Below are 15,000 nucleotides of genomic sequence, written 5' to 3'. Positions count from 1 at the left end.
GTCAACAACAGATTCCAACTGTCCCCATAGCGGTCTCCACATCTGGAAAGAAGTGACCAAGTCCATACACTAAGTGAGTCTCTCAACAATAGTGTTCTTGGACATGAAGAATCACCACCACAGATAAAGACACAGACAGAGACATGGACACAGATACTGACAGCCAGTGTCACTCACCACACCGGGTTTCCACAGCAGTCAGTGCCTTCATGTTGTCTTGCAGTGAATCCTGGACTGACTTCATCTTCTGCTCCAAGGAGACAACCTGGTTTTTGGATGCTGTCATGTCAGTTTGCAGGGCAGAGTGGTCTCCCTCAAGATCAGAAATGCTCTTGTGGACCTTGGCCATGTCGGACTTCAGCTCACTGCAGTCGGTCTTCAGCTGGCTGACATCATTCTTTACCATGGCACTGTCTGCCTGTAAAGCTGTGATGTCTGTCTGGACAGTGCTGAGCTTGGAGTCAACAGCACCATGATCAGCCTTCAGTTGGATGATGTCCGTCTGCTGCATGGAAGCCTGTGTCTGCATGGAGACCACGTCATTGTGAAGCTTGGCCAGGTCTGCACTCACTTTGTCCTTTTCTGCTGTCAGCCCAGCCAGGTCCTGGTGAACAATGACGTTTTTATCTCTCAGGGCTGCCATCTCTCTCTGCAGGGCTGCCTGGTCACTGGTCAGTTTCATGTTCTGGTCTTTCACAGTGGTCACTTCTCTTTGTACAGCGCTTTGCTCTGATGACAGCTTGCTGTTGGCGTTACTCAGCTGCGTTACGTTTTGTGTAAGCAGAGTGTTGCTAGACTGCAGCAAGGTAAACCGACCCACCAAATCTTCAAACTTCTCGTACAGATCATCCAGGCTCCTTGGATGTGTCCCCACTGATGACGCAGTTCCTGGGTCAGCCTGAAAGCCCCGTGATCCTGAAGCTGCCTTGCTGTGGGCAGGGTCTGAAGACTGGGTGGTCCTGACGACTTTCCCCATGAACGACTGCAGAGTGTTGATCATCAGGGGAGTGTTGTCTTCCACCTCATGTCTGAGCAGTGCAGTGCTGTCCAGCTTCCTGTTCAGGATCATCTGAGCTTCTCCCTGCAGGAACAGTGCCGCTCTCAGCTGGGCCGCTGACACAGGAGCTGGCTGTGACGGTGACAGTTGTTGCTGAAGCGTGTCCCGTGTTTGCTGCGCTTCTGTCATGCTGGAGTGAAGCTGCTCAGTCATAGCTTCACACTCATCTCTCACACTGACCAGACAGGCGTCACGTGCATCGGCAGCATGGCACAGCAGAGTGGTGTAGCGAACGTTGATGCTGTTGTCCACGGCTCTTCTCTCCTGGTTCAGCTGACTCTCTTCTTCTGTCAGTTTCTTCATGGCGTCGTCAACCATCTTCAGCTGCTCCTCCACCTGACAGCTTGTTGGGCTCTGTGCTGAGCTGGTTGTGTCTGAGGGGTCCTGCAGCACTGTCACCTGAGGTCCCTGGCAACATCTGTCATGGTAGCGTCGACACCGAGAGCAGAAGTTGTTCTGGCATTTGCTACATTGGAACTGGGCTTTCTGATCTCCATCACACAGGCTGCACAGCACAGGTAGGGGATCTTCCTTTCTGCAGTCAGTGTCCAGGTTAAAGTTTGTCTGCACAGCAGAAAACACAAACACACATATAATGTGGATGCACACACACACAAATAAACATACCATCACAATGGGTTGTCCTTGGCAAAATTATGTAGAAAAAGGAGGAGTTTGTATTGTACTCCATGTTTGGTGATACATATACTTACCATGTCAAACTGATGCAAACTAGGCCTATCGGTTTGCTCTGCTTGGCCAAATTTTGCACGGCTAACAGTGAATTGATGAGCCGTCTTGCCCGGTCCGCTCTTAGCCAATCAAACGCCTCTAAAAGCTATAAGTGCTGAATCATTCCTTTGGCCAAGACTCTCCACGCCATCTTGTTAGGTTTACGCTCTGTCTCGTCTTACGCTTTTTTTAGGGGGGGGTGAGGGGGGATCAAAATCAACAGCAACGACAAAAAACAAAACAACAACAACAACAAAAATATATATATACAAAAAACAAACAAACAAAAAATCATAAAAATAAAATACAAATATATATATATATATATATATATATATATATATATATATATATATGATATCTTGCTACATTTGTACACATTTCTATTTACACTTATAGATGTATACTTATCCCTCGGTATGCACATGTGTGTGCGCTTGCGAGATAGGTTCATACGACTTTCATATTAACATGTACAATCATATTTCTATCTCCATTCATTGAGATTCCCTACATAGCAAAATAGGCACACTTGCATTTGCGTCATTCTGTTCACAATGCCCAGAACTCTCTGCGTCTACATACTGGCACTTTATTCATATGTGTATGTACATCTCTTATATATAGGTGCATACACAGATTCCTTTCCATTACTGCTTATGCACACTTACCCACTTACTTGGGTATATCTGTGCACGCTACACGTATGCTTATACAGCCGCTTATTTCTTGTGACTCTATCTCTTGTCATTGGCATATTCCTGACATCATCACTTGAATTGATAGAAGTTTATAATCTCTTTGCACATATATGTATTCATTTTCATAAATTCATCTCTACCTTGCTTTCAGAGGACGACTGCACTCACAGACAAAACTGCCTCATTCACGCCTGAATGTATGCTCCTTCACATATTAGTAGTGGCTGGTCCTTAGGGACCCACACACACTCCCTTCCCACCCACAGGGCTAAGGATGCCCTCTCTTGGTGCAAGGAGGGACAAGGCAACCCAACTCATTTGCCTACAACAATCACCCATAGGGCTGGAGATGCCCTAACTTGGTACAAGGAGGGATGAGGCAGTCCAACTTAGAGGTGCCACTCCGGAAACACATGCCCTTCATTCCTTCCAAGTTTGTAAGGCATCCCTTCTTTCCCCCCTTGTCTACAACAACCCTTGGTTTGCACCACTGTGGTTGTAACAACAGCTCCACACAGGCCCTACATCCTAGCCAGCCCTCCCATGAAGGGGTGTCTATCTTTGCCTTCCAAGTTTTAGCGGACCCAAAAACTGCCCACTGGGCAGGAGACAATCACCCTAAGCCCATCTCTTCCACTCCTCTCTAGTAGCAGAAGGCCTGGGTAATAACTGTTTTCCTCTACACTCGGGAGAAAGGCATATTGACGAGGACGGATGCGTCTCACAAAGCACAACGAACTGTTCATTAGCCACAGGGGCGTACCTTTCTGCCCACTCATTCCAGCACGGCAGATGCCACATTCAAGCACATCAGTTTGCCCCATCACCTTGCTTGAACAGAGATCCAGCATCAATGTCTCAAACAATTGGCATTTGAATGCACTTTCTGCACTTGGTCTTCCCTGCCTGACCCTTTCAGCCTCAACACACAACCACTGCTGTGGTTACAGATGGGCATTCCTTCTCAAGCACTGTCTTTCCAATGAGACACTTCCAGGGGTTTCTAGCCTAGGCAGGCTATCCCATCATGGAGCCCCAGCCTTCAGTCAAGGGCCTGTCAGAGGATGACTTCGTTGTCACTTTGGAAGCAAGCACCATGTCTTTCAGACACATGGTTGCACCACAAGACCCTGTCAACTCCTTCCGGCTTCCTTACATTTCAACATAACCTGCATGGTGGGCACCTTCATCCCTCAAGCACACAGCAGCTGTTTCCTGATTTACCCATGCTGACTGGTGTCCTCCTAGGAACAATATATGATAATCAGTCGTGTACGACAGTCACCATCAGAACAGCAGAGGAGGCAACTGCTCTCCCGACTATTCGGGCTGGAATTTGATTATACAATTTATAGTAGAGAGTGTTTTGCCCAAGTTGCATCCCCAGTCCCTCGATCAAGAGGGCCTTAGGACTCATCATTGGGACGGATCCCAAAGGCTAGTTAGGCCCAAGTCTACAGCACTAAGTCCCAGTGCAATTTGACTTCTAGTCTGAGAGACATAGTCCTTCATGAAAGACTAAGCTGCAAATGATTTTCAAAAATCCACTTTGATAGGCAAATAAATACACTTGCAGGTACAAACAAAAACAAAGAAGGGGTGGCACTCTCACTGTAGCAACACGCTCTAGCTGGAGAGAGCAGCCTGTATTTCACACAGAGAAATCTGTTGTGAGTAATACAATACATTTCAGTACAGTACAAAGTGCTTGTTCTGTTCAGCATTATATTCTTTACATTAACTTTCAAAAGTTTCACTTTAAAAAATGTTCCATAATCAACTAACAGTATTGTGTACAACAAGGTGATTCATTTTTCTCTGAGCTAAAAACTGATCTGTTTGTCTTTTTATCCAAAACAAAATGAGTGAGAGAGATACAAGAAAAGTAAAATGTATCACACTCTCTCCATTCATCACCACCACCACCACCCTTACCTCCACCCTGTCACCTGCAGTCAGAACAGTCTACCTGCAATTCTATCACACCCCCACCCTGTCACCTGCAGTCAGAACAGTCTACCTGCAATTCCGTCACACCCCCACCCTGTCACCTGCAGTCAGAACAGTCTACCTGCAATTCCGTCACACCGCCACCCTGTCACCTGCAGTCAGAACAGTCTACCTGCAATTAAATCACACCCCCACCCTGTCACCTGCAGTCAGAACAGTCTACCTGGAATTCCATCACACCCCCACCCTGTCACCTGCAGTCAGAACAGTCTACCTGGAATTCCATCACACCCCCACCCTGTCACCTGCAGTCAGAACAGTCTACCTGCAATTCCATCACACACCCACCCTGTCACCTGCAGTCAGAACAGTCTACCTGGAATTCCATCACACCCCAACCCTGTCACCTGCAGTCAGAACAGTCTACCTGGAATTTCATCACACCCCCACCCTGTCACCTGCAGTCAGAACAGTCTACCTGGAATTCCGTCACACCCCCACCCTGTCACCTGCAGTCAGAACAGTCTACCTGCAATTCCGTCACACACCCATCCTGTCACCTGCAGTCAGAACAGTCTACCTGGAATTCCATCACAACCCCACCCTGTCACCTGCAGTCAGAACAGTCTACCTGGAATTCTGTCACACCCCCACCCTGTCACCTGCAGTCAGAACAGTCTACCTGGAATTCCGTCACACCCCCAGCAGGGACAGGAATGACACGACGACAGGTGGGGCACGTCAGACTTCTGGCTGACCTCTCTCCTTCCTCTTCCCAGTCTTGTCCACCAGTGCCACATGTCTGAAACACACAGCCACACATGACAGTCAAGGACAGTGTCAACACTGCCTGTGATTCTGGATCCACTCTGTGCACAACATGGTCAGCTCTCACATCTTCCCAATAATCTGTCTTGTGCCGTAACGTTCACACACTGTCTGCCCTATTTTGACCTGTAATCTTTTGGAAAATACCTGTTCTAACTTTCACCATGATATTTTCTATCAGACTGTACTCTGAGAATGAGGATATTAAAAGATGCTTATTCATATTACACTAGGGTCCATAACAGCAATCCTACGGGAAATGTTCTTGTTTCCATGTTGTTGACTCACTTGTGTAAACAAAGTGAGTCTATGTTTTAACCCGGTGTTTGGTTGTCTGTGTGTGTGTGTGTGTGTGTGTGTGTGTGTGTGTGTCCGTCATAAATTTTAACATTGCCATTTTCTCTGCAAATACTTTGTCAGTTGACACCAAATTTGGCATAAAAATAGGAAAAATTCACTTCTTTACAGTCATCTTGTTTGAAACAATATTGCACCTCTGGGATGGGCAAAAAATAATTAAAAAAATAAAATAAATAAATAAAAAAAGAAGCCAAATTATATGCAAACTGAATTTACTGTTATATTTTTTTCTCTCTAAACTTGGCTATATTTTTTTCTCTCTAAACTTGGCACTCTGATCTGATATTCTGACACAACATCAAGAGCAGTCATTTTTATCATTTTTTTGTTCAAACAGGAACTTCTTTTGCAAAGCATACAAGTTATATTTCTGGTGCATGTCTTTGGTGCAGATAGTAAAAAAAGGGAAATTAATCTGTAATTAATGCTAGGGGGGTTAATTTGCTTTAAACTGATTTTTCTCATCTTAAACATTATATTTTGAAATTATACTCAATACATAAAAAGCTTGTGTGATTTACTCTCAGTGTACAGGGCTTTCACTATGTTCATTTATCCAAGTGGTCTTTTTCGGAAAATACTGAAATCAATACTGCGAGTGGACGTTATAGATCTATTGGCTGAGCCCTGAAGGTCATGGGCAAAAATCAATTGCGTACACATATTTATACACATTCAAAGCACGTGCTCATATTCCTTGTGAACGTGAAGGTCGCCATTTTGTTTCAAGTTGCTGACCTGCCGTTCAATCCTATATTCAATCAACAGTACACGATAACATGTGATGGAAAGTTGAAGGAGACCATTAAATATTTATTCAGAGAAAGATTTGTGAACACCTCATCACTTACTGGATTATGCCCCAAACTGCCATGAAAATATCAACAAAATCAGTCTGAATTCACAGTTAAAAACAATAAACCATAAGAGTTAATACCCTTGATGAAACGTAAAAATTTCCAGTCTTGACTTTTCTCAAAATGAAGTCCTTTTCATTTCATACGTTTAGAAGTACTTGTACTTGGCTCTACATGTTATTAGTTTAACAAAATACTCAATTTTCATATCAACTTTAAAACTATAAAACTAGAATGAACATAAAAGAGAAATTGAATCAACCGTGTCGTACATTCCCGGTGGGTGTAACTAAACTTGTACATCTAGATCCAGAGAAAACAGCTAAATGTTGCAGTGTTATTGCGGCGACAGCCACTTCTCCTTTACCACAGACTTAAAAAGAATCTTTAATTGCCCTTAAAGATTTTTTGAATGCCCAAGATACACCAGAATAATATGATTTAAACAGCGTTCTCACTGCGAATACCGCAATCGATTTATCGCCCTTAAAAAAGGCATGTTTAAATTTTTTAACATCCGTTAAGGAGCCACGATAGTGTATTGGGTAAGACAGTTTCTTCTCACCTGAACACACGGGGTTCGAATCTGCCTTCAGGACCTTTTTTTAAATTTTTTTTTTTTTACCCGAAGCTTTATAATAACAAATACAGAACACATTTTAACGATTTGTTGTTGTTGTTGTTTTTAAGTGTATCACAAGTGAGTCTTGAAGGCCTTGCCTCTCTTGTTTTCTATTTTTATTAATGACTTGCAATTGTGTAGCCGGTTGGGCAGGGTTCTCTCACCACGTCAGCACCAGTTTGCTTCAAGGATTTATTGAGGACAAGATGGGGTACATCTCGGGACTTGGGTAAAGGGAACAGGAGAGCGGGGGGTTAAAGGGCAAGGGACTGTCCTCATGAAAGGAGGGAAATAAATAAGTAAGTAAATAATTACCCTGTGGACAAAACAACAAAGTCCTCATAAGCAAGCGTACAGTAATTTCTATCGACGTTCATTCACTCATTCACTCCAAACATCACTTTACCAAATATTTCACATGAATCTACAATTGTTACAAACGTGTGATAAGACTAAACTATCCCATTAATTGAAATGAGCAATTGCTTCCCGATTCGAAATTGTCTAATTTCTTAAAGATATTTATATAAATCCTAGAAACTTCAGAACGTAAGTTGAGGTTACATTTCAGTTAAGATTAACTCGGTTATTCGAAATAATTACAAATCCGTTCAAATGCATAACATCTAAACTCAAAGTAAACTGATAGAATAATATCAATAAGGAAATACAAATAGCATTTACATTTTGGTATCAATTTCTCAATGCTAGAAATGCTTACTGTAAAGTATGATATATTTCACTCACCCTATCAGGCTGACAGAGGCCCGCACACACACTGCTGTTGCCTGTTCTCTTTTAAAGCTAACTGAGAACTGATGATATTGGTTCTACAAGGAAAGGGTAGGAGAACTCACTTCGTAAAAACATATCAAGATGCAGCACATCCACCCTACATGATTATTATTTTGCACGTGAAGTTATGATGCTAAAGCTAACACGGGTCATAAACGTGCACTCTCTCTTTCTCTCTCTCTTTCTCTCTCTCTCTTTCTCTCTCTGTGGGGCAAAGAGAACAATTTCACCCTGTTACAATTGTTTGATAAGGTAGACAGTCTTCATGCAAAAGGATGCTTGGTCTATTCAAGAAATTTCAAACTTTTGGTTTTATGAATGAGAATAAGTAAACTGCACAAAATTGTTAAGAAACAGATAGCAACAAAGTTCCTGGTGGAATGTAGAAATATGTTATATGTTCAGAGCTTGCACTATTTATATTTTACACTTTTACCAAAATTGAACTCACTGAATTAAAAATGCAGGAGAGACAATTTAACTGAAATTAAAAAAACAAACAAAAAACAACAACAACAACAACAAAACCCCAATCACAGCTGCAGGAACTTAAAAACACAATTCCCCATTCACTTTAGAACATGTATGACAGACTGAATGTGGGTCTGACAGTGGTTTGAAGGCGAGGTGCTGGTGGCAACTCCGTGGTGATATTCCTGGCGAGTTGTCTGTTCTTGAGTTCTGCTTTGATGATTGAACGTAAATGAATTTGCTGCACACCCCGCTAAATGAAAAAGACAGCTCGTCTTCAATTAAATTAAAGGGTTATTGGAAAAGGCTTTCATGTCTACATTATGCCCTCTAACTACTTCTACTTTAGTGAAGAACTCTTTTCTGTTTTTATTGATATTTACTTCCCGATTCTGTCACGTGACCTGGAATATTGGAGGAAAAAGTGCTTGCCAACATTTTAGCCATGTGCTTTTCTTCTTCTTCTTTAATGTGTATAAAATTTTGGGACAATACTTCAACAGCGAACATCCCCCGACCCCACACCACCCCACCTTTCCCCAAGCGAGCAGACCCCTCAGTCTAAAGGGCTGACACTGGGTGGGGTGTTACCCGTCATCCGTTGATCAACACAGTCATCGTAATCGCTGTCTTACCTGACTTTCTCTTTCCAGTAAGTCCGCTAAACAAATCAAACAGAACGTGTGTCTGCATGGAAGAACTTTAGGTCGTCGTCCTTGAAAATTTTCAAGGCACACAGAGCAAATTTTGTCCTCATCAATTCCGCCAGTCGCCATTATTTTGTTTTCCGCGTTCTGCACTGCTAGTTTCGGTTTCTATCACGTGATGCAGCTCTGTTGCGCAGTAACAGGGGAAACCCCTAAACACTGTCACGTGACTCGGCGTCGAGATTTAAAGTATGCTCGCCATAATCCTTGTGCATGCCTTTTTTTGTTTCTAATTTATTAGGTCTGGAACAATATTTCCATTACCAGTTTGAACTCATTGTATTTTTAAATCTCGATTTTAATTTTGTGCGCTGATTGAGCAAGGGAGAAAATTGAACATGTTTACAAAGTTTTCATCCTCACAAGAGTATTGCTTCCCTTTAACTAAGAACTATCAAATAATCACTGAATTGGGTTGTTTTATGCATAATGGTTAAGTCATTATAAATGTTTACGCTCTTCAGTGCGCATATGGCACACACATGCAGAGCTATTCAAGAGGTACAATTCACCTTGTAACTCAACAACACAGGCCTTCACTTATTTAGATCAAATAAAATAAAATTCATGATCTAGGCTGAGACAAGGCAGTAACTTGCTTCTTGCTGATTGGCAGCCAACTTCATGGCTGAAGATTCTGCTGCACTGAAGGAGGGGGCAGGTGCAGTAATTTTCTGGGATTGATGTACAGGGTAATGTGTGTGTGTGTGTGTGTGTGTGTGTGTGTGTGTGTGTGTTGGGGTTCATGTACGTTTATATGTATTTGATCGTGCTTTCATGTCTGTGAAACTGCATTTTGTTGCATATCTGTTGTGCATATGTGTGTGTATGTGTGAATGTGTCTGCATGTTTTACATTTATTTGCTTATTTATCATCATTGTTGTCTTTTTTATTTATTTATTTTATTTTATTTTTGTTGTTTTTTGTTTTTTTTGTTTGTTTGTTTGTGGGTTTGTTTTTTTTGTACGCTTACATTTGACTTCATCAAGTTTTTGCGCCTTATAAATATTATTAGTGGTAGTAGTGTTGTTTTTTTTAATGTATTTATCTATTATTTATTTATTTATTTATTTTTATTTTATTTATTTATTCTTTTTCTTTTTGTTTGTTTGTTTGTTTGTTGGTTTGGTTTGGTTTGGTTTGGTTATTTTATTTATTTTATTATCTTTTTTATTTCTCAAGGCTTGACAAAGTGCGTTGGGTCACACTGCTGGTAAGGCATCTGCTTGGCAGATGTGGTGTAGCATATATGGATTTGTCCAAATGCAGTGATGCCTCCTTGGGCTACTGATACTGATTATAAAAAAAATGACAACCATTTTAAAGTCCACCATGAAGACAACATTCCATCTCCTGGTACGAAGCATGCAATATGAATATGTGTCATCCGTGTCAACTGGCCTGCTCCTCCACAAGATGGGGATGGGATTTAACATGTGCACAAGATATTATGTGTGGCGTGTGAGTCCAAACAAAATCCCCCTGAACCCAACAGCTCAGTGAAGATTGGAACTCCAGTACCTAGGATCATGAGTCTGACACTCTGCCTGCTATTCTGGTTCCTGCTGGAAGACATGTGTCTTCCACTCTGCTCATGCATTTTTCTGTGATTTATTTGTTTTTGCACACACACACACACACACACACTTGCCTGTCATGTTCAGGTTGACAGTAGTGTTCTAAACAGTATGATTATGCTAATGCAGTACAATGCATGTGGATCCCTCACCTGTTGTCATGGAGACATCGCCAGATTGTCCAGCTTTCTTTACCTTCAGCCCAATGGGGCGGTTTCAGTGTGGTCAATACCCACAGCATGTTTATGGAGAGATGCTTACAACTGGTGTGATCAGTTGGTTCTTCTGTACCCCATGAAGAGTGTGGAGAGATACCTGTCTGACTTGTGGATGTGTGCTGTTAGGTGTGCTCTAAAAACACCTGATTCAAATCACACTGACACTGCTGTGGTACAAAGACAGAGTGAGAGTGACTGTCCTTTCTACTGTCTGGCCTGTCCCCTGTACCTCTTTATTCCACACCCGTTCCCTTCACATCCCACCATTTCTCAACCCTGTCTCATGCTGGTGTCACTTCACATCCCACCATTTCTCAACCCTGTCTCATGCTGGTGTCACTTCACATCCCACCATTTCTCAACCCTGTCTCATGCTGGTGTCACTTCACACCCCACCATTTCTCAGCCCTGTCTCATGCTGGTGTCACTTCACACCCCACCATTTCTCAGCCCTGTCTCATGCTGGTGTCACTTCACATCCCACCATTTCTCAACCCTGTCTCATGCTGGTGTCACTTCACACCCCACCATTTCTCAGCCCTGTCTCATGCTGGTGTCACTTCACACCCCACCATTTCTCAACCCTGTCTCATGCTGGTGTCACTTCACATCCCACCATTTCTCAACCCAGTCTCATGCTGGTGTCACTTCACATCCCACCATTTCTCAACCCTGTCTCATGCTGGTGTCACTTCACACCCCACCATTTCTCAGCCCTGTCTCATGCTGGTGTCACTTCACATCCCACCATTTCTCAACCCTGGCGTCACCAACAGGGCCAGTGGGTAAGGTGGTCAGAGCTGAAGCAGCACACAGCCCTCCCAGAGTCACAGAGTACAGCAGGATGACAGAGACCAGTCAGCAGCTGGGACACAGTGGTGGGCACCACCCAAGCTACCACAATGGTGAGAGTGGTAGTCGCGACAGTGTTGATCATTTGTGTGGAATTTTGTGTTCATAAATAACCATGATAACTATTTTTGGTTTGATTTTCTGAATACATGTTTATAATTTCCTGTGGATTATGCTTGTTCTGACTGGTGCAGACGGCTGACAGTTTCATGGTATTTTTTGTCATCATTCATCCGTCTGTCATTCTCTCCATCATAGCAACAGAGGGTGTACCAAGATCCAGGTCACTTATTGGGTGTCTGACAGATCTTCTCTGTATGTTTGTTTTCATCACAAGAGCTGGAAACAAATTACGTGGCTTGATCATCTTGTTTGTTCTCCTGGCCCAGCTCTAAGAGATTACCTGTGTACAGGTTATTGTGAATACATCATGCACACATAGCACACACACCACATCAAACCACACTACACAGGCACCACACCACACTACACACACCTCACTTCACACACACCACACACAAACACACCACACCACACTACACACACCTCACTTCACACACACCAGACACACACACACACCACACCACACTACACACATCTCACTTCACACACAGCAGACAAACACACACCTCACTCACACCTCACCACACACCACAAATATGCACAGAGACAGAGAGAGAGAGAGGTGGGGAGAGAGATGGAGGGAGGGAGGGGGGGGGGGGAGAGAGAGAGAGAGAGAGAACAAAGAAATATTCAAACAAAAATGTCCAGCTTCTGGCAAAATATATTACAAAAAAACTATGTCTACATCTATATATTCACAAAACCGTAATGTATCATGGCTTAAAAAAAAGAATAAGCTAAATATGGCAAATAAATGACAAAAAGATCATCCACAAGTGAATATCCACATAGCATAAGAAGGAAAAAAATCTACATTATGGCATAATATATCACAGAAAAAAATCATGTGCGTGTATTCACAAAGTGCACAGGATACCTCAAATTGATGAAAATGTCAAGTATACATACACTATGCACATGGATGCAAGAAAAAAGCAAGAAAGGCAGCAGAAGTCTGTTTGCATGTGTGTGTGTGTGTGTGTGTGTGTGTGTGTGTGTGTGTGTTGATCAGCAAGGACCATCAGGATGAACAAACCTGTCCTGCTCCACTTACGCAGGTTTCACACAACGGACCTGGGGAGACAACCCACTGGCCAGGAGTGCAACCCCTGCTTACTGCACTTGGAATGAAGCTGGCACAATGACTAAGACCATTATCTGCCAACACAGTGTCTGTGAGGGTCTGGGTTTGAATCCGTATTTTGCCCTTTCTCCCAAGTTGGACTGGAAAAGGAAACTGAACACTTAGTCATTCAGATGAGATGAAAAACTGAGGTGTCATGTGCACACTGAAAAAGAACCCATGGCAAGGAAAGTGTTGTCCTCTGGCCAAATTCCGACCACTCTCATAGGTGCAGAAATAAATGTATATGCATACACTCCACAACTGACTAGTGCGTTAGGTTATGCTGCTGGTCAGGCATCTGCCTAACAGATGTGTAGTGTATGGATTTGTCTGAACACAGTGACGCCTTCTTGAGAAACTGAAACTCTACCTGCCTCATCAGTCGTCCTGGTCTCTTCATAATGCTGTCCACATCAAATGGTACAATTTTGAAAGACCTGTTATCAAAATGAATGTTCCCAGGGTCCGTTCTGACTTGACTTTTGTGTGTATGGATGTTGCACAGAGCAAGCATGCACCTGTGTATGTGTTGTGTGTTTCTGTAAGTGTGTGAGTTATCTTCCCTGTCTTACTTCTGATCACCGGAGTTTCTGAAAGTGAAAGACTCAATGGACAAGTTACAAAGTTATGTCACTGGTTTGAACAAACCATTTAAAAATATATGGCACAATTCTCTCAAGTCAACAACGATCCATATTAAAAGGAAGGTTATACAATTATGTCACTGATTCATACAAATCTTTCTAAATTGAAATCTATGACACAATTCTCTCATGCAAACAAAGTGGTAGGGGAGCGTACACAATAAAGTTATTTGTTCATAAAAATCATTTAAAAATGTACAGCTACTAAGTCTCTCATGTGAACAATAATCAGAATATAGACAACACACATGGTTGTTTTGAAGTGGTCAGATCAATGTACAAGAACAACCAACACACATGTCTGATCTGAAGTGGTCAGATCAATGTACAAGAACAACCAACATACATGTCTGATCTGAAGTGGTCAGATCAATGTACAAGAACCACCAACACACATGTCTGATCTGAAGCGGTCAGATGAATGTTGAAGAACAACCAACACACATGTCTGATCTGAAGTGGTCAGATCAATGTACAAGAACCACCAACACACATGTCTGATCTGAAGCGGTCAGATGAATGTTGAAGAACAACCAACACACATGTCTGATCTGAAGTGGTCAGATCAATGTACAAGAACAACCAACACACATGTCTGATCTGAAGTGGTCAGATCAATGTACAAGAACAACCAACACACATGTCTGATCTGAAGCGGTCAGATCAATGTACAAGAACAACCAACACACATGTCTGATCTGAAGTGGTCAGATCAATGTACAAGAACAACCAACACACATGTCTGATCTGAAGTGGTCAGATCAATGTACAAGAACAACCAACACACATGTCTGATCTGAAGCGGTCAGATCAATGTACAAGAACAACCAACACACATGTCTGATCTGAAGTGGTCAGATCAATGTACAAGAACAACCAACACACATGTCTGATCTGAAGCGGTCAGATCAATGTACAAGAACAACCAACACACATGGCTGATCTGAAGCGGTCAGATCAATGTACAAGAACAACCAACACACATGTCTGATCTGAAGTGGTCAGATCAATGTACAAGAACAACCAACACACATGTCTGATCTGAAGCGGTCAGATCAATGTACAAGAACAACCAACACACATGTCTGATCTGAAGTGGTCAGATCAATGTACAAGAACAACCAACACACATGTCTGATCTGAAGTGGTCAGATCAATGTACAAGAACAACCAACACACATGTCTGATCTGAAGTGGTCAGATCAATGTACAAGAACAACCAACACACATGTCTGATCTGAAGTGGTCAGATCAATGTACAAGAACAACCAACAATACACCCAACAAAGGACCAGCTGCAGAGGTGACACAACTAAAGGGAGTACTTCAAGGAAACTCATTATACCCAGCACTGTTTGCTTGATGAATTAATGACCTAC

General features: G+C 42.6%; 2 protein-coding genes across 5 annotated transcripts in view; both read right to left on the bottom strand.

Moving 5' to 3' along the window:
- The window catches only part of LOC143299071 (uncharacterized), a 41,969-nt gene extending 32,732 nt beyond the window's left edge, over positions 1-9,237 (bottom strand). Inside the window, exons 1-3 of the mRNA XM_076612175.1 lie at positions 9,009-9,237; positions 5,123-5,242; positions 178-1,621 (exon numbers count right to left, since the gene is read on the bottom strand). Coding sequence (XP_076468290.1) covers positions 178-1,621; positions 5,123-5,242; positions 9,009-9,149 — 1,705 coding nt within the window. The 5' untranslated portion in view covers positions 9,150-9,237. The remainder of the gene's footprint in view (positions 1-177; positions 1,622-5,122; positions 5,243-9,008) is intronic.
- The window catches only part of LOC143299073 (uncharacterized), a 48,306-nt gene that overhangs the window by 7,436 nt on the left and 25,870 nt on the right, over positions 1-15,000 (bottom strand). Inside the window, exon 4 of one of the 4 annotated variants that reach the window (XM_076612178.1) lies at positions 12,495-15,000. This exon is cut by the window's right edge and continues 2,070 nt beyond it. The exons of the other annotated variants lie outside the window; for them this stretch is intronic. The gene's annotated coding sequence lies outside the window, so the exon portion shown is untranslated. Of the gene's footprint in view, positions 1-12,494 lie in introns of those variants that run through there. 4 annotated transcript variants of the gene reach the window in all.

This window comes from Babylonia areolata, chromosome 24, assembly GCF_041734735.1.
Source record: "Babylonia areolata isolate BAREFJ2019XMU chromosome 24, ASM4173473v1, whole genome shotgun sequence".
Taxonomy (NCBI): Eukaryota; Metazoa; Mollusca; class Gastropoda; order Neogastropoda; family Buccinidae; genus Babylonia; species Babylonia areolata.
This window is presented reverse-complemented; position numbering and strand designations above follow the sequence as displayed.